Here is a 27066-nt window from a genome sequence, read left to right as displayed (position 1 = left end):
AACCCTCCTCGTGATAGACATCCCCTTGATCGTTTTGGTTATCTTAGCAGTACTAATCATCTTATTTCTCAGTATCTTTCTTATGACAGTATTTAACCTGCTTATTGTTCCTTCCTTAGCAAGCTTGAGTTGGAAACTATTCGTCGTTCTCTATCAGAAACTCTCCAGAATCACAAGTGGGTGACTACTATGCAAACAGAAATTGCGTTTTGGAACAGAATCAAACCTAGCAGCTTGTCTCCCTTCCATCTGGTGAAAAGATTGTTGGTTGCAAGTGGGTGTTCAATATTAAGTATCTTGCAGATGGCACTGTGGACCACTACAAATCACGGCTGGTTGCCAAGGACTTCACTCAGGTTCTTAGCAAGGATTTTGGGGCTACCTTTGCACCAGTCACCAAGCTTACCTCGGTTTGGCTTCTTTTTTCCCTTACTGCCTCTCATTCTTGGCCTCTTCATCAGTTGGATGTTAAGAATGCCTTTTTGCATGGGGACTTACTTTAGACTATTTATATGGATCCTCCACCCGGTTTTCAGGCTAAGGGGGAGTGTGCCGAGAACGTTTGTCGACTGCACAAGTCTTTATATGGATTTAAATAGCCTCCTCGGGCCTGATTCAGCCGTTTTAGCTCTGTTATTTTATCCATAGGATTTGTTCAATGCCACTCTGATCATACTTGCTTTATTCACACGAATCCCACTAGTCAGTGTATTGTTTTGCTTGTGTATGTTGATGATATCATCCTCACATGTGATGATTTAGTTGGCACAACTCAAGTAAAGAGGGGATTTGGGTCCTTTAAAATATTTTCTAGGTATCAAGGTTGCTCACTCTTGTCAAGGGATTTCATTGTCCCAAAGAAAGTATGTTCTTGATCTTCTTCAACACACTGGTATGCTAGAATGCAAGCCAGCTTCTACTCCTATGGATCCTAACCTCAAGCTTACATTAGAGTATAGTAAGTTACTGAAGGATCCAAGCATGTATCAGTACCTTGTTGGTCGTCTCATATACTTGACTAACACTAGACCCGACTTGATTTTGTGGTTAATGTTGTCAATCAATTTATGCATGCACCTCGTACAGAGCATCTTGATGTTGTTCATCATATTTTACGGTATTTGAAGACTTCCCCTGGTTTGAGATTATTTTTAACAATTGATCTTCAATCAAGGCTCTCTTGTTTCACTCATGCAGAATATGCAAGGTCTAGAACTAATAGACGTTCCACATTTAGGGTTTGTACTGTTTATGGTGATCATCTTATATCAAAAAAAAGTAAAAAACAAGCCATTGTTTCTATATTTTCTGCTGAAGGTGTGTATCTGGCAATGGCACAGGGTACATACGAGGTTTTGTGGCTTCGCTCTATTCTTGCAGAATTAGGATTTGCTGAGCATGCTTCATCCTCTTTGTTTTGTGACAACAAATCAACTATTATGTTATCCTCTAAGTTTGTACTTCATGAGCGGACTAAACACATAGGACATGCATTTTATTCGAGAAAAGGTCCGGACTGATATTGTGAGTCCCTCATTTGTCTCTTCCTCTAAGAAGCTAGTTGATATGTTCACAAAATTAGTTGGCCATACATTACTTTAGTCATCTATTGTCAATCCAGGTTTGTTGAATGTCTTTGCACCAGCTTGGGGAGTGCTGGAATTAGGAATTAGAATAATAATCTCGTGATAGTCCATGAGATATTAGGCAACTATCATGTATCTTGATTTGTTTTCTTTATTTTCTTTTATTATATAAATCCTTTATCAATATATATACAGAGGCTGGTCTCCATTCTAGATCAAGCCATTCAATTCATTCTCTTCTTCTGGAGCAGGACTAGAAATCCCTTCAGGGTTGGTGCTTGGTCAGGAGACCCCTGAGCACCACATGACCCCAACTCAAGACTACCAAAGGACCTATAGTTAGAAGGCTAGAGTTAAGGCTTTGTCAAGGTTCCTCACCGATACTCAGGGTTGGTGCCTTGGTCACAAGATGCTTGAGCAACCCATGACCCCAACTCAAGATCACCAGAGGATTTGCAATTTGGAGGTTAGGGTTAAGGCTTTGTCAAGGCACTTCGTCCCATTCTCCCTTGAGAGGCTTGTACCTTGATCAGTCTTACAGAGAGAGAGAGAGAGAGAGAGAGAGAGAGGTGATGTAGAATAAATGTGAGAGAGTGATGATCTTAGGTCTATTGATTCAAAGATGAATACTTGGAAACAAGATCCTTCTCTAGACTTGTTGATTCACACGGAATACCAAGAATAAAGGCTCAACAACGGTTGATTTTCAAAAGAATGCCCAAGGTTGGAAAAAGAGCAAAAATCAAAATTGTATTAATTCTCTAAACTGTTTAGCCGTAAGGCTTACAATGACTATTCATAATGAAAAGCGACCCTAACATACTAGGAAATAACTAGAATCAACAGTTTCTTAATGAGCTAAACAAAAATAAGAAAATATAACAAAAATTATCAAAAATGAAATTATTGAAATAAAATAAACTAGTAATATAAGTTGTTACGATAATGGCATATTTGATTGAATCATATTCTGACTTCTACGCTAAGAGTGGTAGGTTGCAATGTTTTTCTAAAAACAGCAAAATCTTGAAGTTGATGGCTTAAACTATGAAATTTGCCCAAAATCCACTGGGGTCCATGGCGCAGCGACAGATCCTAATCAGAATGGCAGTTTCCTTCAACCACTAAATTTCGCGCAATTTTGAGCAGATCCCGTTTAATTCTTTACCTTCTTGGCCACACACCTATCCATTTCGTGTAAGAATTTTATGGCCAAACATGTTGCAGCTAAGAGGGCTCCACAAGAAAACTAGGTCAAATTTGGACCAAAACACACTATACTTTAGTGTATCATAACTATCCACTAGAGCAATGTCGATGTCTGAACATAGGTAAAGTTGGGTCAAGGGGAATGAGTCATTTGTCTTTGAGCATAGGACACCGTGCAAGGGTGAGCTGGCCCCCACAACCTCTGACCCTCCTATAAAAAGAGGCCCCCATCTCCACAAGGATAAATACACAACAGAGGTTATCTTCTCCAACAAACTTAGGCCTCTCTCTCTCTCTCTCTAACCCCCCATTCTCACCTTCCCACCTCTATTGTGGAGGTGAAAACATTTCTCATTGGGTTTTTCTCCCCTTCTAGATTGTCATGATTTTATAGCTTTCTGTACTAGCCGTCAAATGCATTACAGTTGCGATTTAGAAAAATATTTGTCTATGCAAGGTGTGCATAGTTACATGCACAACTTGCATACACACATATTTTTGTATGGCAATAAAGGAATGTTTCAAAGCTTCCATGTATTACCATTCACCAACTCTAATTGGACTCTTCCTTCCTTACTCGCACATGTACAACAACTTTACCCTATTTAAAAATATAGACGATAGAGTTCAGGTCAGCTCAACAAATGGAAAATAAAAGGGCAATAAGGGCTATGTACGTCTAATTGAACATGTTTTGTATAAGTAATTTTAAGTGGTGACCATTGACCATCACAGCTTGCATTAACTGCATTAATTGATGCTAGGAGGCTATTCTAGAAATTGGATTGAAGAATTCTCTGAGGCTCCCACATAATATGATTTAACAAAACCAGCCATAATTGTAATTTATTTGGATAACTGCACAAAGTTACTACTGCTTCTCTCTCTCTCTATCTCGCTCTCTCTCTCACACACACACAATAGCTCTGTTTAAGAATTGTTAACCTCTTATTATGAGATAATGAGTAATGTAAAAAGAAATAAACATATACGTTTTTTACAGCTAATAAAAACAGAGTGACTATGATCTGTCCATGTCTATGCATAAATAGATACATACTGTTATTTTTAGAGAATTCAAAGATTAGGGAATGATTAGGATATCATCCCCTATTTATATTAATGAAGTTAATAATTACAAGGAAAGCCCTAAGGCATAGAATAATTACAAAATAATAACCCAAATAATAATATATTATTGTAACACTCCCCCTCCAATTGGTGCGAAGATATCGCTCATGCCCACCTTGCCTAAGATGTCATGAAATGGCTTACTCCCAACTCCCTTGGTGAGGATGTCAGCAAGTTGTTCACCAGATTGCACAAAGGGAATACATATTGTGTCACTAGTGAGTTTCTCCTTAATGAAGTGACGATCAATCTCAACATGCTTTGTTTTGTCATGTTAAACCGGATTGTGAGCGATTTTGATAGCTGCCTTATTATCACAGTATAACCGCATGGAGTTCATCTGATCAATACCTAGATCACTCAACAATAACTTAATCCATAAGAGCTCACACACCCATTGTGCCAGAGCTCTAAACTTAGCTTCTGCACTTGACTTGGCAACCACATTTTGTTTCTTACTCCTCCAAGTAACTGGGCTGCCTCTAACAAAGGTGCAATACCCTGAAGTCAATCTCCTATCAGTCGCTGATCCAGCCCAGTCAACATCTGTATAGGCTTCTACACGAAGATGATCATACTTTGAAAAATAAAGACCCTTACCAGGAGCAGACTTCAAGTACCTCAAAATTCTCATGACAGCCTTGAAATGAATCTGATGAGGAGCATGCATAAACTGGCTAACCACACTAACAGCAACAGCAATATCAGGACGGGAGTGAGATAGGTAAATGAGTTTATCCACTAATCGTTGATAGCTCCCCCTGTCAACAGCTGCTCCTCCTTCATTATCCCCCAGTTTCTGATTGGGTTCCAGTGGAGTGTCACGGGCCTTGCAACCAAGCATCCCAATTTCCTTTAACAGATCAAGCACATACTTCATCTGTGAGATAAATATCCCATCCTTGGAGCGAGCAACTTCAATTCCAAGAAAATACTTCAAGCTCCCCAAGTCTTTGATTTCAAACTCACTGGCTAAATATTTCTTCAACAGAAGAATTTCCTCACTATCATCGCCCGTAAACTATGTCATCTACATAAACAATGAGTGTTGTAGTCTTACCAAGTGAGGAATGATTCACAAACAAGGTGTGAGCTGCCTGACTCCATTAAAAGCCATATTTAAGCATAGCCTGAGTAAATCTCTCAAACCAAGCCTTTGGAGATTGTTTGAGACCATATAATGACTTCCGAAGCTTGCATACTTTGCCTTCTGTCTGGTGATCCTCAAAACCAGGAGGAATGTCTATATATATCTCTTCTTCGAGGTCACCATAGAGAAAGGCATTCTTTACATCAAACTGATGAAGTGGTCAATCTAGATTAACTGCTAGAGAGAGAAGTACTCTGACTGAATTCATTTTAGCCACAAGTGCAAAGATCTCCTGATAGTCAACGCCATATGTCTGAGTGAACCCTTTTGTCACAAGTCTAGCCTTGTAACGCTCAATAGAACTGTCTGCTTTGTATTTCACAATATCACCCATTTGCGTCCTACAGGTCGTTTGCCCTTGGGTAACTCAGTCAATTTCCAAGTGTCATTCTTCCTAAGTGCTTTCATTTCCTCAATCATGGCAAGTCCACTCAGAGGTAGCAAGAGCATCCTGAAAATGGTAAGGAATGCTAACAGAGGAAATATTTGACACAAACGCTCTATATGAGGATGACAAATGAGAGTAGGACACAAAATTTGAGATAGGATGTTTTGTACAAGATCTCACACCCTTTCTCTTTGCAATAGGGACATCAAGATCAATGGACTCAAGAGATTCAAAGTTACCCAGACTCTCATCAGAAGCAGGAGATGGCAATGGAGGAGCAGAAGTGGTCCCTTATATCCAGTTAACTTTCTGTCTGTCTTTGTCCCTGACATAAACTTGCCTTTCCCTATCCTCGGTGACATTGGGTTTTGTAGTCCCAATAGGAGGTGGTGGTGCAAGCACAACTAGTTCCACCATAGGAATCACAAGAATCACTTCATACCAAGGCTCCTCCTGGAGCTTCCAACACGTCTCACGAGTATGCCGCGGCTTCTTACAGTAATCACAGAATATAGACGCCTTGGTGGCAAACGAAGGGATGGGAGTCATGTTGAGGCCATCTCTAGAGGTAGACAGTAATGTTGAGCGGTCAGCAGAAACAGGGGACATCATAGCAAATTGGCGACTCCTTATTCTGTACATAGACAAATGCCTCTTGAAGTGAAGAAAGAGTGTCCATACTCAGAACCTGACCCCGAACTGGATCATACTCCACATTGAGACCGGTCAAAAACTTGAAGACCTTTTCCTGTGCAATGAACTTCCTGTACCCGACTGAATCAGCAGTGCAAACAGGCTTATAGTCTTGCAGGTGATCAAGGCGTTTCCAGCCATTGGTGAGGTAGGTGAAGTATTGAAGAACCATCTGTTCCCCCTAAACAGAGCTCTCAATAGACTGGCATAACTCAAATGCCTGTGAGAAATTCCTTTTGCGAGAATAGGTGGCAGCCACAGCATCCCAAACATCCTGGGCAGTCTCCATAAATAAGTAGCCCTCGCCAATGTCCGGCACCATCGAATGAATAAGCCAACCCATAATCAAAGAGTTGGTAATCTCTCATTAGTCATAACCCGAGTCAGTTGTGTTGGGTGCCTGTATCCTGCCATCCACATATCCCATCTTCCCTCTGCTCTTCAAAAACATAGTCAAACTCTGTAACCACACAAGATAGTTCTGACCATTAAATAGAGAGGTAGTGATTTTAAGACTAGAGTTGGGGTTATCAGTCATTGTAGTAGGTATAGGAAAACTTTTTCTCCTAGGTGTCTGAGAAGTAGCGGACACACCGGTAGAATCTGTTATAGATACTTTAATACCAAACCCTCAACAAAACTAGTGTCAATCACAAACCCGGAAGGTGGAGGAATACAAACACAATGACCACTAAGAAAATTAAAGACTTAAAAACACATCAACCCTTTTTTTCTTCTTTAATGCATTTTTTTTTTTTTTTCAAATTAAAGGGAAAAATGAAGCACCCAATCAGGCAAGTCGACACATACAATCAACAAGACATCATCACGAAGACATGGACAGGGACAGACAACAGGCAAGTCAACAGGGACAGGGCAAACGACACACCCAGTCGGGCTACCTAGGACAAACGACATACCCAGTCGGGCTGCCTAGGGCACCCAATCAGGCTGCCTAGGGCTCTACTAGCCCAGTCCCTGATGACGATGAAAGAGAAAGGGTGTGACGATGGAAGAGAAAGGAACGACTGTGTGGTGGCTCTGTGGTGGCTATTGACGACTGTGTGGTGGCTCTATGGTGGCTCCGGTGGGTATTGTATAGGTAGAGGAATTTAGGTTTTAGGGTTAGGCTCTGAGACCATGTTATTTTTAGAGAATTCAAAGATTAGGGAATGATTAGAATATCATCCTCTATTTATATTAATGAAGTTAATAATTACAAGGAAAGCCCTGAGGCATAGAATAATTACAAAATAATAACCTAAATAATAATATATTATTCTAACACATACATACATGCATGCATGCATGCATTCAAACATATAATTATTCATTTGAACTTATTTTTGTAGATGCATTACATGTGGCCCTGCAAAAATCACGTTTAGAAGGCCCAATGCACCTTAAAATTCAATGAAATATCCTAACATAAAATAAAATAGATAGGGAGGATGTGGACATTAATAAGAGTTGATGGATTAAGTCTCTCGAAGATAATGCCTATTTAGAGAAAATCAAACTTAGGGTTGATAATGATATCACACCCTTTTATATTAATTAACCCAAGAAGATTACAAGGAAGGAATCAAACATATAATCTAGGGCAAACTTCACTATAGCTCCTTGTGGTTTGGGCTGGGTGCAGTTTACCCCCCTAACATTCAAAAATTACCACATAACCCCCCTGTGGTTTGTAGACTAAAGTGCACTGTTACCTTTTCTGTCTAACATAACAGAATGTGAGAACCACTCGCCTATGTGCAGAGTACGTTCATTTTGAAGACGAAAATGCCCCTTGCACAACTTCAAATTTATAAAAAAATGCCATTCTTTCTACTATATCTCCATCTACTTCATTTCTACATATCCATCAACACCTCCTATTCTTGCTGGAAAACATCACAATAACATCACAATGCCATTCTTTTGTCTGCCATAGAAATCTGAAATCAACATCTTCTCTCTCTCTCTCTCTCTCTCTCTCTCTCTCTCTCTCTTTTCTTTTTTATTTTTTTATTTTTTATTTTATTTTATAATCTTTCCAAATCAAAGATATATGACACATACATATATATATAGCTGCACAGTGAACATATATATATAGATGCACGATTTTGACACACACATATATGTATAGATTCATATATATATATATATATATATATGTCATATATTTCTGGAATCAACATCTTTTGGAATCATAAAATTATTTTGGATTCATCAACATCATTATCCGAAACACAGAGCAAAAACCATAGACTTTATGAATTGGAGTACAATCAAAGAGCAAAAACCATGATTTTTGGGTTTTTGCTTTGGGTTTGATATGTATATATGTATGTGTGTATGTACACATGATCAAGAAAAAGATAAAGATGAGATTGTAGATGTATATATATATATATGTATATGTATGTACACATATAAAGTTTGAAATGGAGAGAGAGAGAGAGAGAGAGAGAGAGAGAAGAAGAAGAAGAAGAAGATGAAGATGAAGATGGAGAGAGAGAAAATTGGATTTCCCCTGAAATGGAGAGAGAGAAGAAGAAGATGAAGGTGAGGGCATAATTGTCAATTTACAATTTCTGTTAATAGAAGTTAGTGTGTATTTTAGTCCACAAACCACATGGAGGTTATGTAGTGATTTCTGAATGTCAGGGGGATAAACCGCATCCGGCCCAAACCACAGGGGGGTAAAGTAAGTTTATCCTTATAATCTAAATAAGGAAACAAATATTAGAGTAATCCTAACATTATTCTAACACTCTCCCAAGCTGGTGCAAAGATATCTCTCATGCTCAACTTGCCAAGAATCTCATGAAAAGGTTTACTCGTAACTCCCTTGGTGAGGATAGCTGCAAGTTGTTCACCAGACTTCACAAATGGAAAACATATTGTGCCACTAGTGAGCTTCTCTTTGATGAAGTGACGATCAATCTCAACATATTTTGTCTTGTCATGTTGAACCGGATAATGAGCTATGTTAGTGGCAGCCTTATTATCACAATATAGCTGCACAGAGTCTATCTGGCCAAATTTCAGATCACTCAATAACATCTTGATCTACAAGAGCTCACACACACTTTGTGCCATAGCTTTAAACTCAGCTTCTGCAGTGGACCTGGCAACCACATTATGTTTCTTACTTCTCCAAGTAACCAAATTGCCTCCAACAAAGGCACAATACCTTGAAGTGGACCTCCTATCAGTTACCGATCCTGCATAATCAGCAACTGTATAAGCTTCCACACTCAGATGATCATGTTTCGAAAAATCAAGACCTTTTCCAGGGAAAGATTTCAAGTATCTCAAGATTCTCATAATTGCATCCAAGTGTATTTCATGAGGAGGATGCATAAACTGGCTAACCACACTAACGACAATAGCAATATCAGGACAAGAATGTGATAAGTAAATAAGCTTACCTACTAGTCTCTAATAACTCCCCCTATCCACTGCTGCTCCCCCACTATCATCACTAAGTTTCTGATTAGGCTCCAGTGATGTGTCACAAGCTTTGCTTCCAAGCATCCCTGTTTCCTTCAATAGGTCAAGACCATATTTTCTCTGACAGATGAAAATTCCATCTTTGGACTTAGCCACTCAATCCCCAAAAAGTACTTCAGGTTTCCCAAGTCTTTGGTTTCAAACTCACTTGCCAAATACTTCTTCAATAAAGGGATTTCCTCACCATCGTCTCCTATAAACACTATGTCATCCACATATACAATGAGAGCGGTAGTTTTACCATGAGAGGAATGTTTAACAAACAAAGTATGATTAGCTTAACTCTGTTTGAAGCCATATTTCAGCATCGCTTGTGTGAACCTCTCAAATCAAGCCTTAGGGGACTGTTTGAGGCCATATAATGATTTCTGAAGTCGACACATATTACCCTTAGTTTGAAGAGTTTCCAAGCCAGGAGGAATGTCCATATACACCTCCTCTTGTAGGTCACCATGTAGGAAAGCATTCTTCACATCAAATTGATGAAGTGGCCAATCCAGATTAGCTACCAGAAAGAGAAGTACTCTGATTGAATTCATCTTAGCAATTGGAGCAAATGTCTCTTGATAGTCCACCCTATAGGTCTAAGCAAAACCCTTTGCCACAAGTCGAGCCTTATACCGCTCAATTGAAGCTTCTGCCTTGTACTTCACAGTATACACCCATTTGCATCCCACAGTTCATTTGCCCCTAAGTAATTTAGTCAAATCCCAAGTGTCATTCTTACGAAGTGCTTTCATTTCCTTTATCATGACAAGTTTCCACTTCGAGATAGCAAGAGCATCCTGAAAATGATTAGGTATATTAATAGAGGAAATTTTTGATATAAAGGTTTTACATGAAGAAGACAAATGAGAATAGGACACAAAGTTAGAGATAGGATGATGAATACAAGATCTCACACCCTTTCATTTGGAAATAGGTATGTCAAGGTCAGTAGGCTCAGGAATAGTAATATCAAGGGACTCAAGGGGAACACAAGTGTTATTGGGACTCTCATCAGGAGAAGGAGACAATAGTGGATGGTTAGAATTGGTCTCTTGCATCTAAGTAACTTTCTGCCTTTCTTTGTCCCTAACATATACTTGCCTTCCTTGTTCTTAATGACATTGGATTCTGTATTTGTAGTACCATTTGGTTCACCCTAGACAGTCTCCACACCTTGTAATGGTCCAGGAGCAACAAGAACAAGAACAAGAACAATAGGAATCATTTCATACCAAGACTCCCCCTTAAGGGATGACTGTGACATTGAACATGACAAAAAGCAGGACTGGGACTCAAAGAAAGTGACATTCATGGAGAAAAACCACTTACGAGATGGAGGGTGATAACACTTATATCCCTTTTGAGTTAGCGAGTACCCCAGCAAAATACACTTGAGAGAGAGAGGATCCAACTTACGCCGAGTAAGGAAATGATTATGGACAAAATAGACACATCCAAAGATTTTAGTGGAGATGGAAAACAGAGACTTGGATCCTAAGAGGACCTAGAGAAGAGCTTGTAGAAAGACGACTAATGAGATATGCAGCAATGAGAATAGCCTCTCCCCAATAGGACCGAGTCACACCCATAGACAAACACATACAGCAAGCCATATCAAGAAGATGACGATTCTTGCGCTTGGCCACCCTATTTTGCTAAGGGGTGTCACTGCAAGTAGTCTAATGGATAATGCCATGTGTGCAAAAATATGTCGCTAACCCTGAATCAACGTATTCACCTCCGCTATCAGAACGTAATATTTTTACAACTGCACCAAATTGAATACTTCATTTTATGGAAATTTTGAAACACAGAAAAAACCTCACTCTTTTCTTTCATGAGTTACACCCAAGTAGTATGAAAAAAGTCATCTATAAAGGTGACAAACCATCTATGACCTTTTAAAGACACAACACGAGATGGACCCCACACATCATAATGTATTAAGAAAAAATATACTAAACTTTTATTAAGACTGGAAGCAAAAGAAGCTTTGTGTTGTTTGCCAAGTTGACAGGACTCACAAAACATATTTTTGGTAAAAATAGAGGGAAATAAATGCCTAAGTAATAAAAAAGACGGATGCCTAAGAAACCGATGCCACAGTCACAAGTCCTCCATGGTGGTTGGAAACTAGACGGATGATTAGCCAACTTGTCTGTCTGATCCAGGATATAGAGACCACGTTCCATTCTACCACTGCCAATCCTCCTCCTCGTGATAAGGTCCTGAAACAAACAATAATCAGGGAAAAAGGTCACACTACAATTCAAATCCCAAGTAAGACAACTCAATGATAAAAGATTAACTGAGAAATTTGGAACATGAAAAACATATGACAAAGGTGTAAAAGGAGTAGCACGAATTAAACCTTTCCCAGAAACAAAAGAAATAGTACCATTTGGAATACTAACTTTGTCTTGACCAGAAGTGGGCTTATAGTCCAAGAAAAGATCAGACGACCCAAACATATTATCGGTGGCACCAGAATCAATAATCCATGGTAAAGACTTATGGGACAAAAAAATAATAGGAGAAGAGGCTAAGTTACCTGAGTGGGCAAATGAAGAGGAAGGTGCACCTGTAAAAGTAGTGGAAGACCAACGGTCCAATAAGTGACGCAAGACATCCTCAAGCTCAGAAGTAGACATGCTAGACATAGCATCAGAAGACTGAACACTTGGAGTACCCGAAGTAGTGGCATGTGAGTCAACTGCACTAGACTGATAGGCACGGGAGTTAGGGCCACGTCCTCTCGATTGGCCTGATTGACGTCCTCTTACCAAACCGATCACCACGCCCCCGGAAGGGAGCACCATGAAGCTTCCAACATGTTTCACAAGTATGTCTCAGCCAGCGGCAGTAATCACAAACCAAATTATCCTTCGCTGAAGGATTAGGAGAAGTGAGGGGCAAACTAGTCCCTCCCAAGGGGAAGTAGAAAGTAAGGCTGAGCGGTCTGTAGAAGTAGGTGGCATCATAGCAGAATGACGACTCTCCTCATTTTGGACATAGGTAAAGGCCTCCTGGAGAGAGAGGGAAGAACATCCATGCCAAGAACACAGCTTTGGACAGGATCAAACTCCACATTGAGACCTTCTAGAAACTTGAAGACAATTTCTTGTGTAATAAATTTCCGATATCTCACAGAATCAGCTGTGTAGACAGGTTTGTGATCCAAGAGGTGATCCAAGCGTTTCCATCCATTAGTAAGAAATGTGAAATATTGAAGAGCAGTCTACTCCCCCTGTACTGAGCGCTCAATAGAGTGGCGCAACTCAAACGTTTGGAAGAAATTTCCCTTCTGGGAATAGGTAGTAGCCACAGCCTCCCAAATATCCTGGGCAGTATCCATAGACAAGTAGCCCTCACCAATCTCAGGAACTATAGAATGGATGAGCCAGCCTATAATCAAAGAATTAGTAATCTCTCATTGGTCATAACTAGGTTCAATGATACTAGGTGCTTGGATTCTCCCATCAACATAACCTATCTTTCCTCGACTCTTCAAGAAAAGTATCAGACATTGTGACCATGCAAGGTAATTCTGACCATTAAATAGAGATGTGGTGATTTTCAGGCTAGGATTGAAGTTTTCGGATGTAGTAGAGTAGTAATAATAGGATTCTCCACTTTAAGGGACTGGAGACTAGGGATTGATGCACTAGTAATGTCAGCCATCATAAAAAAAAAAACTACACTCCAAACAACAATCTGCAATAATCACTATTACCAGAAGAGAGCAAAAATAGCCAGAATCAAGACACACACACACACTTAACCACACACCATGGGAGTAATACAATCAGTCAAAGCTGAATTGTAGGGTCATATATAGACCCAAGAAATAACCAAAAAACTAAAAGAAATACCGTCAATCAGAACAGCGGCCTGAAGAACACTCAGTACTGTAGTAGAAAACTGGTAGCAAGGAGCAAACTATGAACAGATGAGCCAATCACCACATAGGTTTGATTTGAAGCCTCTAGACAGAGAAGAAGGGATTGGCAAGCTGGAGTAAGGCTGCCGAAGTCCTAGCCCATCATCAAGGATGAGCCGAATAAGCCCTAGGAGTATTCGGGGTGAACAGACCACCCTAGAGAGACAAATTGGAGGTGCAACAGGCCCTAGAGGGGTCGCAGGTCAGCAGCAAAGGTAACCTCAGGGTTGCAAGGCAGTGTCAAGTCACTACCAGATGATGGGCAATGACGGGAGAAGAGTGGGTGCCGTCGGATGTGGCTGTTTTGGTGCCGGCTGCTCTCTGGTGGTGTTGGGTGGTGCTGTGCTTGACTGGTAAGGGGCAAACGAAGGTCAAAAGCTAGGGTTTAGGTGGCTCTGATACCATGTTTGTTTAGGGAAAATCAAACTTAGGGCTGATAATGATATCACACCCTTCTATATTAATTAACCCAAGAAGATTACAAGGAAGGAATCAAACATATAATCTAAATAAGGAAACAAATAATAAAGTAATCCTAACATATATTCGAACAGATATAAGATGAGAAAAGGCCGGGCAAGAATGAAAATCAACCAAAATATCATATACTTAGAGAAAATATTAAGAGAACACACAAATCAAGGCACTAAATCTCAAAATTCAACAGAGAGAGAGAGAGAGAGTACTCCACTTAAATTGTGGCAAATACCTTAATCTCATCATCAGTGTATGGTTTTGTTCTCAACCTGTTGCAAAGAAAGAAAATCACAAAAACATAGAAAGAAAGTTAAACCATTATGCAGTTGCAATACCATACACAAGATTCGACTGAGATGACATGAATTTATATTTACTTGTACAAAGTCAAGTTACTTCTTGATCACACAAGCAAATGCCTTCACCTTAGAAGGGGGGTTTCTTATTGGAAATAATTCGTAGTGTTGGGATTTCAACATAATTTCAGCTTTTATTACAAAGCTAGACACTTAGCATAAAATATTATGTAAATTATGACGGCAAAATAAAAATTGGTAGAATGGAATTGAATCACATCAATTGCATATAAACCAATTCTATATATTTGTTTTTATCTCTGTTAATTTAAACTTCAAATTTAGCTATAACAAAGCAAAAAATGTTCACTCAAATTAATAAATAAATGACAAAAGAACAAAATGATTGGGGCCCCAATTAACCCCTTTCAGTGACACGGACGGAAAGATCAGTCAACTTTAAATGGCACAGGTTAAAAGCTCAAAACCATTGATAAGATGAGATCTGATGCATCATTGAAGGTACTCAAATGCACGAGATTTTTTTATCACTCTTCCTAATCTATGACTTGGAATCACTTATATGTTCAACAACTTCTTAACCAAGTAATTTGCAGATAAAATTTTGAAGTTATAAATTTCACCTTTACAGTGATATCTTGTTCTAGACCATGATCAAAACAAAATAACCAAACAAAGCAACGGTATCACCAACTTGGATAGCTGCCTAATTTCTGCAATAGTGACCATTACCTGTCAAGACCCAAAACTGAGTAATGATGAGAATATGCATAATTAGCCCTGTCTCGAGGAGTTCCCCTGAAATTAGTCCTCTGATCGCTGTATGATGTATCAGTCTTCCAATACCAATCTTCCCGCTGGAAATGTTGATGATACACACCTGGACCACTTTCCCTCCAGCTCTCGTAGCTCCTTTTGTTTTTATTCCTCTCTCTATTAAATACACTTTGCATGCGCTTTATACGTTCCTAGGAAGAGAAGAAGAATCAAGTCATCGCTAGACCCAAAACATTAGTAAGGACCAAAGAATTAAATTTCAGCACATTCACCATAATCCTCAACAGATTGCAAGGCATTATGGAAGCAGTTACAGTTTTAGAATGTATGGCATCAACATCAAGAAAGGCAGAGAACATACCACTGAATTTTTAAACATAATTTATACAACTAAAACAAAATCATAGATCATTAAGAGAAACAATATTACAGGATAACTCATCAAGAGAACAGAAAGAAGTTAAAAAAAAAAAAAAAGACTGAGACAAGAGCTTTGAGCTTTGTAAGACAACTAAGCCTACTGGCGAAACAACATATGTGTAGCATTCCCTTTAAAAAATTAGGGCTCACACACCATAGGCTAGTTTACTCCATGAAAAATCCGTAGAACCATCTTTTGCCTTAAACACACAGTGGTAACACAAGGGTACTTGTGATTTCTTTAACTTACAAGATAATATATGCTTATCTATTTCATTTAATTATATCATTAGAAATCTATCCAAAAGATATATACACATTTGAAAACATCATGTGTGGTTTCAGTCTTTCCTACTGTTATGCTTCATGTAACAGCAAATTTTTTTTCAATTATATTTATATGATTTTAAGGGCATTTTCTAAAATATAACATTATGTACCTCAACATTCTAACAGATTTTCTTCAGAAGGGGATGAACATATTTTTAAATCTATTTGAGTAAGATATTGAAGACTTTTCTCTCTTACTTTTAAGGGTAAATTACAAATACACCCTCTAAGGTTTGTCAAAAATATGGATTCCCCCCTCAGATTCTGAAAATTACAAATATACTGTTGTCAGAATTTGTCCTTCAACTGACTGAACAAAAAAAATAAAATAAATAAAATTATCCAAATACCCTCTAGTACCAAAATAAAATTATCATACTACCCTTATCTTGCATCAGAAAAAATAAATAAATAATTATCCAAATACCCTCTAATACCAAAATAAAATTATCATACTACCCTTATCTTGCATCCACCTTCCACTAAATCCCTCTCTCTACATCACCACAAGATACTCCAACCCTCCACAGCAACACACTAAATGCTTATAGACAATAATGACGATGATGTTGATCGACAGTGGGAGAAGGCAATGTGATGATTGGGCAAAATGGTGTTACTAGTTGAGAGAAAATGGGAAATAAGGCAGATACGAAAAAGAAAAAAGAAAAAAGAAAATAAAGTGTTTAACTTTAGGTTAATATAGGTATTTCTAAAAAGAAATTTGTCGCTTACATCATACACTCAATTAGTTTGACCTAATGGTTTATTAACGGAGGGAGTCATTTGTTATGTGATTGGAAACCTCAATGGGTGGGATGTAATTTCCCAAACGTGACGGGGGAATTTGTGTTTTTGATAAATCTCATAGAGTGTATATAGCCCCCCCCCCCCCCCCCCCCTTTTTTTTTTAGACTAGTACTCTTATCTTAAACATTTAAATTGTAGTGTAATTCTGATTTTTAATTCACAAAAAGTTTGTCAGACCTTCAACAGTCTTGATCTAAGGAAACTATATAACCTTTTTCCAAGAAACAAAATTGATGAAATCATGCATCCTACACTAGTAATAAGTGATGACCACAAAACCTCAAATATATTTAACCAAAGCAATGCATAACACAAGTGTGACTGTGAGCAACAAATGTCATGACTTAAGTAAGTCCTAATTAACAAACTTCCACATTTTTAAGAGAGAAAAAGGGAAGCAAGAAATAAAGGTCTTTTAGAATGATTGAATGGGCAACTAAGGAAAATAATAATTAAAAAAAAACACCATAATAATATGTCATCATATTTCAACAGAGTTTCCAACACCATTTAAAGCAATAAACAAGAGCTATAAAACACAAAATTAACAAAGAGGCAAATCTCACCACTCTCTCCATTTCCTCTTCATACTCCTCCTGCATTCGACGGTTATGTCTTTTCCTTGCTTCCCCTTGAAAACTTGACCTGAAAGAACCACCAGTTGGACCTTTCCATGATGACTGTGACCTGTTCAACTGTTGTGGAACACCAACATAAATGTGTGTGTGTGTGAGAGAGAGAGAGAGAGAGGGAGAGAGAAATAAATTTTAACTATTTCAAAAGATTTATAAGCCAACATAAAGAAGTCCCTTGAGAATATAGGTACTCACTTGTGCAACAACAATATTTTCAGTTTACACCCAAAAAAGTTGTTTTTATTTTATTTGGTAAAAAGAAACAGCCAGTGCACCCTCTCTTAAAAGTAAATAAAGCAGTGGAGACTTCCATTGAAAGGAAGCCACCAATGGCAAACAAGTGTTATCACTTTGTCCCTTTTCCATGTTGCTGGTAGAGAAAAAATGCCTTTAATTAATGGGTGACAAAACACCATCTTTTGGGATAAACATCATCAAGAGTATAACCATTAGCTCTATCGTCTATGTGAAGTGAAGAGCCCAAGTAGCTCAAGAGTGACAACTTCAAGGTGATTCCTACAAAATCCTAATAGCCTCCATTATTCAAGAGAAAGCTATTACAAGCATTCTCCATCAAAGCTCATGAGTACATTGACATCATGCCCTCGAAGGACGAGAAGCTCCTAAAAGGATTCGTAGAGCCTCAATGTGAACACCAGGATAATAAAGCTCTTCGCAAGAGCCCAATCTCATGAATCTCCCAAGTACTTCAACGACATATTGATCTCCTAAGGCTTTTGGAAGCCTCAAGGGAAATAATCTCTCAATAGGGAACTATGAGAACAAAGCATAAACTAAAGGAGCATCAGCACTTCTAAGGAGATGGTGTGTTTGTATCAGCTACACTCCTTAATGTGTCTATTATTTTTTTTACTTTTTTATACCCAAACATGTTTTGGATTTTTGAGGGACACACATTGCTTAGACACATACGAAACATGTTACAACTTTTAACAAAATAACTTGGGATCCAAAGACAAAAGAAAGACATTTTAGATTTATACCAATTAATCCATCCTCCTTTAAAATTTAGAAATCTGTGTTTTTTTTAATGAAATATTCATATATAGGAGATAAAGTAAGTATATAAAACTATATAGTTTGTGTGTGTCTCCCATGTGTCATGTCATGCATTTTTAAAATTTGTCACGTCAATATGTCCATGTTGTGTCGCATGGATGTGCTTCTCATGCAAAAACATTTGTCTTGGCCAAGAGTGAGACTTTCTTATATGGGCCTCTCACACGTTGCAAAGAGTGAGATTCTTTGGCAAGAGTATCCTTCTCAGAACAAAACTAATTTTTGCCTAGATTGGCAAGTAGAACCAAGGACCCTCAAGGTTTGGTGCACAATTATAATGTGGTCTGCAAGTTGTTTTATGGTCCATGTTGGGGCGTGGGGATCATTTTGTAAGCATGTAAGAAATTCAGCCAATTACAAACTGCCAAGTACTACAAAGACCTAAAAAATATGACATAGTCTTGGCAAATCAAATCCTGCCATGTGTCTAATTGGTATCAAATCATTATTACAAGAATGGTCAAATCACAAGTTGCCCCGTCTCAAAATGATACACTCTTCAAGATGACAAGCTTTGGGCTAATCAAATTAAGCCACTTGTCCCATTGAGGTGGTCAAGCCAGTTAAATTAGGGGAAATTACCATTCAGTGGTAATTTGAGAAAGTTAGTATAAATTCATGAAAAAGTTTATAAAGTTTACTACTTATTTGTAAATATTTTTTAGAACTTACACTTAACTGAAATTTCCACATAAAATTATGGCACATGATATTTTGGTATTTATCTTTAAATAAGTCAGAGATAATTATCAAAGAAAGTGGTGTCTATTAAGACTCTTCTCCACCTATGCTTATAAATAGAGGTGATCTCCAGGAGAGTTTTACATAAAAATTCTATATACAATTCTACAAATACAAATCACGTAGAGAGAAAGCTCCATTGGATTAAAGCTCCCAAGCCTTGAAAAACTTTTTTTGCCAAAGCCTTCAATTTCAAGGCAATAGCTTGTGACGAAGCTCCATCAATCTCTATCATACTTAAAGCTTTGAGATTCAAATCAAAATTCGTCATGAAATTCTACAAATTTAGTATGTTCTTCCACTAAATTGATAAAGATTGTGCAAATCTGATTTGAGAATAAGTTGTCAAGCCCTCAAGTCAAAGTCCTACAAATTCGTCATCTTCTTTGCGTTACTTGGAGAAGATTTCGCCTTTCAATTCGGGAACAAACTGTCAAACCAATGAGTCGACTTATCAAACTCACCGTCTTCTTCGTGCTACTTGGAGGAAATTTCACGGTTTGATTTGGAAACAAGCTATCAAGCCCTTGAGTCAAATTTTTGAAGAGAAAAATCAAATGATCATTCTTTTCTACAATAACATCCAGAGATTGTAATCACATCATTCAAAATTAATAAATTTATATTTTGTCACTATTTTTTTTATTTTGCACATAAGAAATTTGTGTGTACACATTCGACTTGGTAGCTATGGGAGGTTGAATAGACATCACCACATGACAAGCCTTGTAGGCACCACATTATCTCCAACTCAAGAAAAAATCTTCAAGTGGAAAACCATCTTGGTTCCACATCATTTCTAGAATAGACGATTGAGATCATGAGGCCTAGCCTAAATGGGAGGCACATGAACCAACAAGTATGGTGGTCTGGCTAGCTAATGCACTTGGTGCCATGGGTGCCTTAGCTTCAAGCCATGACACCATAGGACGAGTCATAGCATAGAGTATCTTGAGGCATGGCTCAAGGCACTGCTTGGGCCACCCCTTGTTAATAGCAACATGGCTCAACTAATGGACTCTCCACCGAACCATGATTCTCGTGCTCGCTCCTCCTCTCCTCTCGAAAGACTTATTATCTCCTACATGATTCAAGATGCTTTCAACACCACCATGGTCACTATGGCTAGAAACAAGCCCTAGGAACCCCTTTACTAATTTTCAAAAATTGCAGGACACAATACGTGCACACATATAACATATAATTTTATATATTCATTATGTGTCATATATATGAATATATCATTCCATGACAATAAATAAATATAATATAATACTAATTTTTATAAATTGACATTATTTTTCTTTTATTATTATATTCTAAGTTATTTTGTTTAAATTTATAATTAGTTTTGTGTGTGTCTAATCAATAGACATGTGTCCTCCAAGTGGCCGAGTCTAAAATTAAAATAAAAAATAAAAAAAAGACACATTTGGATGAGTGTCGGACACGTTTCGAGAAGTGTCTGACGAGTGTTGATATCCGACACAGACACACTACCTTTTTAAAAGTGTTTGTGCTTCTTAAGTAAACCATTAAGATGTAGCCTATGTAGTGTGGACTTTTCTAAACTCATGAAACACCTATATTGGGCACTTTGACACTTGCGTTAGGGCATGGGATATGTGACCATCATTATGTCCAAATGAACATGCACCCAACAATATGTATGAATAATCGAGCTTTTAACATAACACGCTTAAGACTTCATTTGTTATGCATAACATGTTCAATATTATATGATCCCAATGCTTGGATACATATATACATACACACACCCAAGACCGTATCTAAGGGCATGTAACATTGGTTGTAACAAATTTTTAAGATCATCACTATGTTGCACTCACTGCCATCTCCTCCCTCTCTTAACTCTGGTAGCCTTGTTTTCCACCCACGGTAGCCTCCACCATCTCCACCTAATTGTTCAGTGATATCCATCTTTCTAATTTCACTTTTAGGACCCTCTACAAGCTCCCAATATGCTTTCATTTTATAGGCTCAACCTCTTTAAAGTCTAAAAGGCTACTGGGTTGATCGGCAACAAGTTTAATTTCTTTGATTATATTGTCCTTATGGGTGGGTAATCTTTATTGCACTTTCTTTTAAAGAACATGTTGCAAAAATTTTGAAGTTTGATTAACCGTGAATTGTGAAAGCATAATCGAATTCAGTCATGTCCATAAAGCAACATGCTCAGCTATAGCTTCAATGATCAGATTTAGCACCCAAATTTGATATCTTTAAAGCATATTCATCGACACAAGGAATTTAAATTCATAACAAAGTGGGAAAAGAAATGCCAAATGAATTGGGTTTTCAAGTGCGAAGAATTCGAAAGAACTTACGAGGAACTTGGTGACTGTAGCTCCGATCAGACCAAAGAAGAAAACTCCCCACAGCTTCGTATCTTGTGCTTTTTCTTGATAGGGTTTGTTTGGCGATGGCCGTTTATCAGCGTCATTGTTTCTCATCTCTGTGTCTTCAGGATTTGAATTCATTGATTCGGTTTAGCAGAAGAGACTTCAATTCCAAAACCTTGAATCATGTTCTTCTTTGTTTAATCCCTTTGTATCTACCAACGTAGATACAAATCTCTCTATGTGTGGAAGTGGAAGTTGATTTGAAGTGGGGATCAGTTAAAAGGGGTTCAGGGTTTGAATGGTGAGAGTTCACCACGGGATGGCGGTTGTGGCAGGGAGGAGGTCACCGTTAGGCTCGTTTTCACCGTATTTGGCTGAGCAAATAGAAAAGACATAAATAAATTACACTTTCCCATTTGAAATTCTATTCACTAGATTCTATTTTTGTCGATGCAGGTCAGTGCCCTAACTGTCAGCATGGCATCTCTCATGAATCATGAATCACCGGTAATGAGAAAAAATGATCAAGAATGATACGATGAACCACTTATAGGAGATGGGGATGACTTTTACGATCAACTCTCAACAGCAGACCTGGACGACCTCGTAGACAGAATGTATGGATTAAAAAAAAAAAAAAAACAAACAAACAAACAGGGGGTTCCACTACAAGACTCCTATAATATTTTAAAAAATATTCTAATAGTTCCACAATCTTGACTCTTTAAATTTTGCAAATCCTTCAAGAACCTGCCTAGAAGCATCACTCTATGAATAATTGGCGCTCGAGCAGAAAAAGACAAAATCTGTAGAAGATAAAGTTTTTCCTCGAATATCAGAAGAATGCACGCCAAGGAAAGACAAAAAAGATTCTGTAAATATTTTGTGTCTGTAATTATTTGAGTCTGTCAGTGATAAGGATTTTCCTTCACTCACTACTTTAATAAAGTATGGATAACTCCTACCCTGCTTTATTAAAGAAAAGCTGTGAAAATTTTTATACTTGTCTTGTAATAAATTATAGTGTCAAAATTTTGTCAAAAAAGGAGGATTGAATGATATGCGATCGGGCCCAAAGCAGTACCCGATATCATTATCCTTATCCTTTATTGATAAAATTCATTTATGTCTAGAATAGTGATTGAGTTAAGCGTAGAAAGTTTGCCTAAAGTTGCATATATAGCTTGTCCTTATTCAATTTTCAAAAATGCCTAAGTATAGGCTAGCCTAGGTTTTGACTCCTTAGGATAATTTAGACGTAGGTAAAGATTTGAAGCTTTGTTTTATTTTCTTTTTGAGTTGTATAAATTGACATGTTTGCCAACGGAAGAAGCAGAATGAAAAAACACCCCTTCACTCTGCGTTATAAAAATTTCCAACCCCTCTCAAAAAACCTCTAAGTGTATTAAGTTTTTCAAAGTTTCAGAGTCTGTAATATAATCTTTGTAAGTATATTTCTTATTAATATGAAGTGTGAGTAGTTTCTCTTTTTCCTTAAATATTTCAAAAGGGTAACTCTTCTATTCTAAAAATTTATTTTCTTTTTGGAAAAACTAAGTTTATGGAATGCTTGTTTGCTCATTAATATTACATGCTTTGAACCTTCGTAGTATCTGCTGTTTTCTATTTTGTTACTGAGTGACCTTAGCTGAAGAGCCCGTGTGAGCCGTGGTTAGGCGTTGAAGGGCAGATTGTAGGCAGAAAGGGAAAGGTAAAAAATGGAAAATAAGAATATACTATGTTGAACGAGGCTTAGCTTCAAGGTGGGAGTACATGTAATGAAAACAAACATTGCCTAAAAATAGTTTTGCCATAGAAAAGAATTTTAGAATAAAAGAAGAGCAACCCGAGTATAAATATTAAGGAAATATTGTCTATAAAGAAATTTGAAAAAAATCAAAATTGTATGCCTTTAGACGAAGAACTTAGGATTAAAGTCAAAATTAGTACGGAACGTATACGAGAATTAGAAGATTAAATATCAAGATATCAGTTTCTTTTATCATTAGCTTCTGGCAGATCTTTAGAAAATTACAGTTTAAAAATTTCTCAGATAAATAAATAGCTAATTGTAAAACAAGAAGCCTTAAAATTAGCCATACAACAACTTGAAGACTTATTAGCATAACTGTAGAATTAATTAGATAATTCTCAGCCCAATTTCAAAATAGTGGTAGACCACTAACTCCATCACATAAAAATTGGTATCAGAGCAGTGTTAGGTTTTAGGACAGTTTAAGTTAGTTTATGCATTTTGCTTATGGTAATAGAGTAGTTTTTATTTTTGGAAATTTTAGTTATAAATTTCATATTATAGTAGCTTGTAATAATTTCAAAGTAGGAGTTAATTTTGTGTATGAAAAAAGTAGAGTATCTAGATTTAGAACTCAGCAGCTATAACCATCTGGAAATAAAAAATCTGGTGTAAAATAAACTATACCTCCTTTTGAATTCATATCTAATTCATAGCTGCCTAAAATACTCTGTCCTACATTTAACGCCCTCAAAATAACAACATTAAACCCATCAATATAGACATGCATTGATATATAAAGTTCCACATTCTTCTATTCGTCAGAGTTCCATTACAAAAAGTATTACATGTTAACGACAAAAGCAAATGCCCTAAAGGCTTACAGCTTTCCAAGTTAACACTTGGTTACAACAAAAGAGTACTAACTCAATTACACATTAAGCCCTTGGCTTGAATTTACATGTAATACATCAAAAAAAGACAACAAAAGTGTGTCCGCCTCTAGCCTCCCAAGCTACGTCCTTGGAGGTGGCATGCTACCTGTACCTGAAAATGATATTCCCATATAGGGTGAGCCACAGCCCAATAGAAATATACTAAACCAACTATGAACAATGACTAAAAGATTAGCAGTTGATAGATGGCCAACACAGATACTTTCCCTTATCACACTTTACGGTTTCATGACATACAAGTCCATATTACAGTCCATTTTCCATTTCTTTTCAATTCTCAATTTATAACCATGGCTCAGAACCTGGCCAAACAACTCATATGAGACAGTAACTCATATCAAACACTTCCCATTACATAACAGATAAGCATACCAGCTATATCACATACCAACAGATAAGCATAAAAGCTATATCATCACTTCCACAAATATGCATATGAGCACTATCACACTTCCAATGACAAGCATATGAGCGTTGTCAACACATTACTAGATAAGCATATGAGCTCTATCTACGGAGTCCATCCCCTATCTCATCCCAACACATCCGATTTAGAGATCCATCCCCTATCTTCCCCTAAACCGTGGAGTACATCCCCTATCTCCTCCAACACAACACAATGCATATAAACAACAATTATACACATCATCACATAATACATAAATTTAATGTATTCTTTCAATCGTCAATCTCAATGACACATTCCAGTGATTAGTTTCAGTTTGCCTAATCATCATGCATTGTCTACAACAATCAAGACTATCCTCCACCGATAGCCCAAAGCAGTTATTTCTATACAAAAAATAAATGCAACAATGGATATATAGTCAACATTCCAACTAGGTGAGTGATAAATAATCCAACTACACCCTTTTATCCCATGACTTCCCAAATCAATTCCTCATTTCTCATAATTAATTATGCTAATTAATTAACCAATGTAATTAGGGCATTTTCCATAATTTACATTACAACCCTTAGGTTCCATTTTCATTAATGTCTTAACATTTATTTCACATTTTCCATGCCAAACATGCATCTAGGTTTTATATAGCTAAAACCCCAACTCTTGTAAATTTACACAAAAGTCCCCAAACTTTCACAAAATTACCAAACCAACCCCAACATCTCAAAATACTAAAATTTAAAGACAAAGCTCATAAAGAGGAGTAGGATATCCCTACCTCGAAGCTAGAGCTCGGATGGAGAAGAGACCAAAACATGTGGTCTACGCAAGTGATGGAATTGAACAATAATGCGGTCTACGCAAGCAGAACATGCGGTCTACGCAAGTAATGAAAGTGAACAATAATGCGGTCTACGCAAGCAAAACATGCGGTCTACGCAAGTAATGAAATTGAACAATAATGCGGTCTACGCAAGCAAAACATGCGGTCTATGCAAGTGATGGAATTGAACAATCATGCGGTCTACGCAGGTAATGATATTAAACAATTATGCGGTCTGCGCAATCAAAATATGCGGTCTACGCAAGTAATGAAATTGAACAAACATGCGGTCTACGCAGGTAATGTAATTAACATGCGGTCTACGCAAGTAATGAAATTGATTACAAACATGCGGTCTACGCAGGTAATGTAATTAACATGCGGTTTACGCAAGTAATGAAATTGATTACAAACATGCGGTCTACGCAGGTAATGTAATTAACATGCGGTCTACGCAAGTAATGAAATGACTACAAACATGCGGTCTACGCAAGTAATGTAATTAACATGCGGTCTACGCAAGTAATGGAATTGATTACAAACATGCGGTCTACGCAGGTAATGTAATTAACATGCGGTCTACGCAAGTAATGAAATGATTACAAACATGCGGTCTACGCAGGTAATGTAATTAACATGCGGTCTACGCAAGTAATGGAACTGATTACAAACATGCGGTCTACGCAGGTAATGTAATTAACATGCGGTCTACGCAAGTAATGGAATTGATTACAAACATGCGGTCTACGCAGGTAATGTAATTAACATACGGTCTACGCAAGTAATGGAATTGATTACAAACATGCGGTCTACGCAGGTAATGTAATTAACATGTGGTCTACGCAAGTAATGGAATTGATTACAAATATGCGGTCTACGCAGGTAATGTAATTAACATGCGGTCTACGCAAGTAATGGAATTAGCATGCATGACAGTGCAAAATGGATGCAAGACAATGCAGGTCGCAAGGAATGTAAGACAATGCAAATGAGGCACGCATGCCAATGAAAATGAGGCACACGTGCCAATGAAAATGAGGCACACGTGCCGATGCAAACGGGGCACACGTGCCGATGCAAATGAGGCACACGTGCCAATGAGAATGAGGCACGCATGCCGATGTAAATGAGGCACGCATGCCGATGCAAATGAGGCACGTACGCTGATGCAAATGAGGCACGCATGTCGATGCAAATGAGGCACGCATGCCGATGCAAATGAGGCACGCATGCCGATGGGAATGAGGCACACGTGCCAATAAAAATGAGGCACACGTGCCGACGGGAAATGAGGCACACGTGCCAATGAAAATGAGGCACACGTGCCGACGCAAATGAGGCACACGTACCGATGAAAATGAGGCACACGTGCCGACGGGAATGAGGCACACGTGCCGACGGGAATGAGGCACACGTGCCAATGCAGATGTGGCACACGTGCCGATGCAAATGAGGCACACGTGACAATGAGAATGAGGCACGCATGCCGATGCAAATGAGGCACACATGCCAATGAAAATGACACAAAATGAAACACGCATGCCCCATAAGATGCAAAATGAAACAAATGAGACACGCATGCCTCA

At 37.9% G+C, this 27066-nt stretch overlaps 1 protein-coding gene across 3 annotated transcripts in view; it reads right to left on the bottom strand.

The window, feature by feature from the left end:
- The window catches only part of LOC114300786 (uncharacterized), a 28923-nt gene extending 6951 nt beyond the window's left edge, over positions 1-21972 (bottom strand). The window contains exons 1-5 of one of the 3 annotated variants that reach the window (XM_028245646.2): positions 21528-21960; positions 17290-17418; positions 15119-15354; positions 14302-14338; positions 11596-11880 (exon numbers count right to left, since the gene is read on the bottom strand). In XM_028245646.2, the coding sequence (XP_028101447.2) occupies positions 11611-11880; positions 14302-14338; positions 15119-15354; positions 17290-17418; positions 21528-21680 (825 nt within the window). In that variant the 5' untranslated portion in view covers positions 21681-21960 and the 3' untranslated portion in view covers positions 11596-11610. Of the gene's footprint in view, positions 1-11595; positions 11881-14301; positions 14339-15118; positions 15355-17289; positions 17419-21527 lie in introns of those variants that run through there. The other 2 variants (XM_028245647.2, XM_028245648.2) reach the window with 2 other exon arrangements.
- Positions 21973-27066: the final 5094 nt, after the last annotated feature.

The sequence above is a fragment of the Camellia sinensis genome, unplaced genomic scaffold, assembly GCF_055761805.1.
Source record: "Camellia sinensis isolate YWXY unplaced genomic scaffold, ASM5576180v1 Unanchor3, whole genome shotgun sequence".
Classification (NCBI taxonomy): domain Eukaryota; kingdom Viridiplantae; phylum Streptophyta; class Magnoliopsida; order Ericales; family Theaceae; genus Camellia; species Camellia sinensis.
The sequence above is the reverse complement of the archived record's forward strand: the minus strand, read 5'-3'. Positions and strand labels throughout refer to the sequence as shown.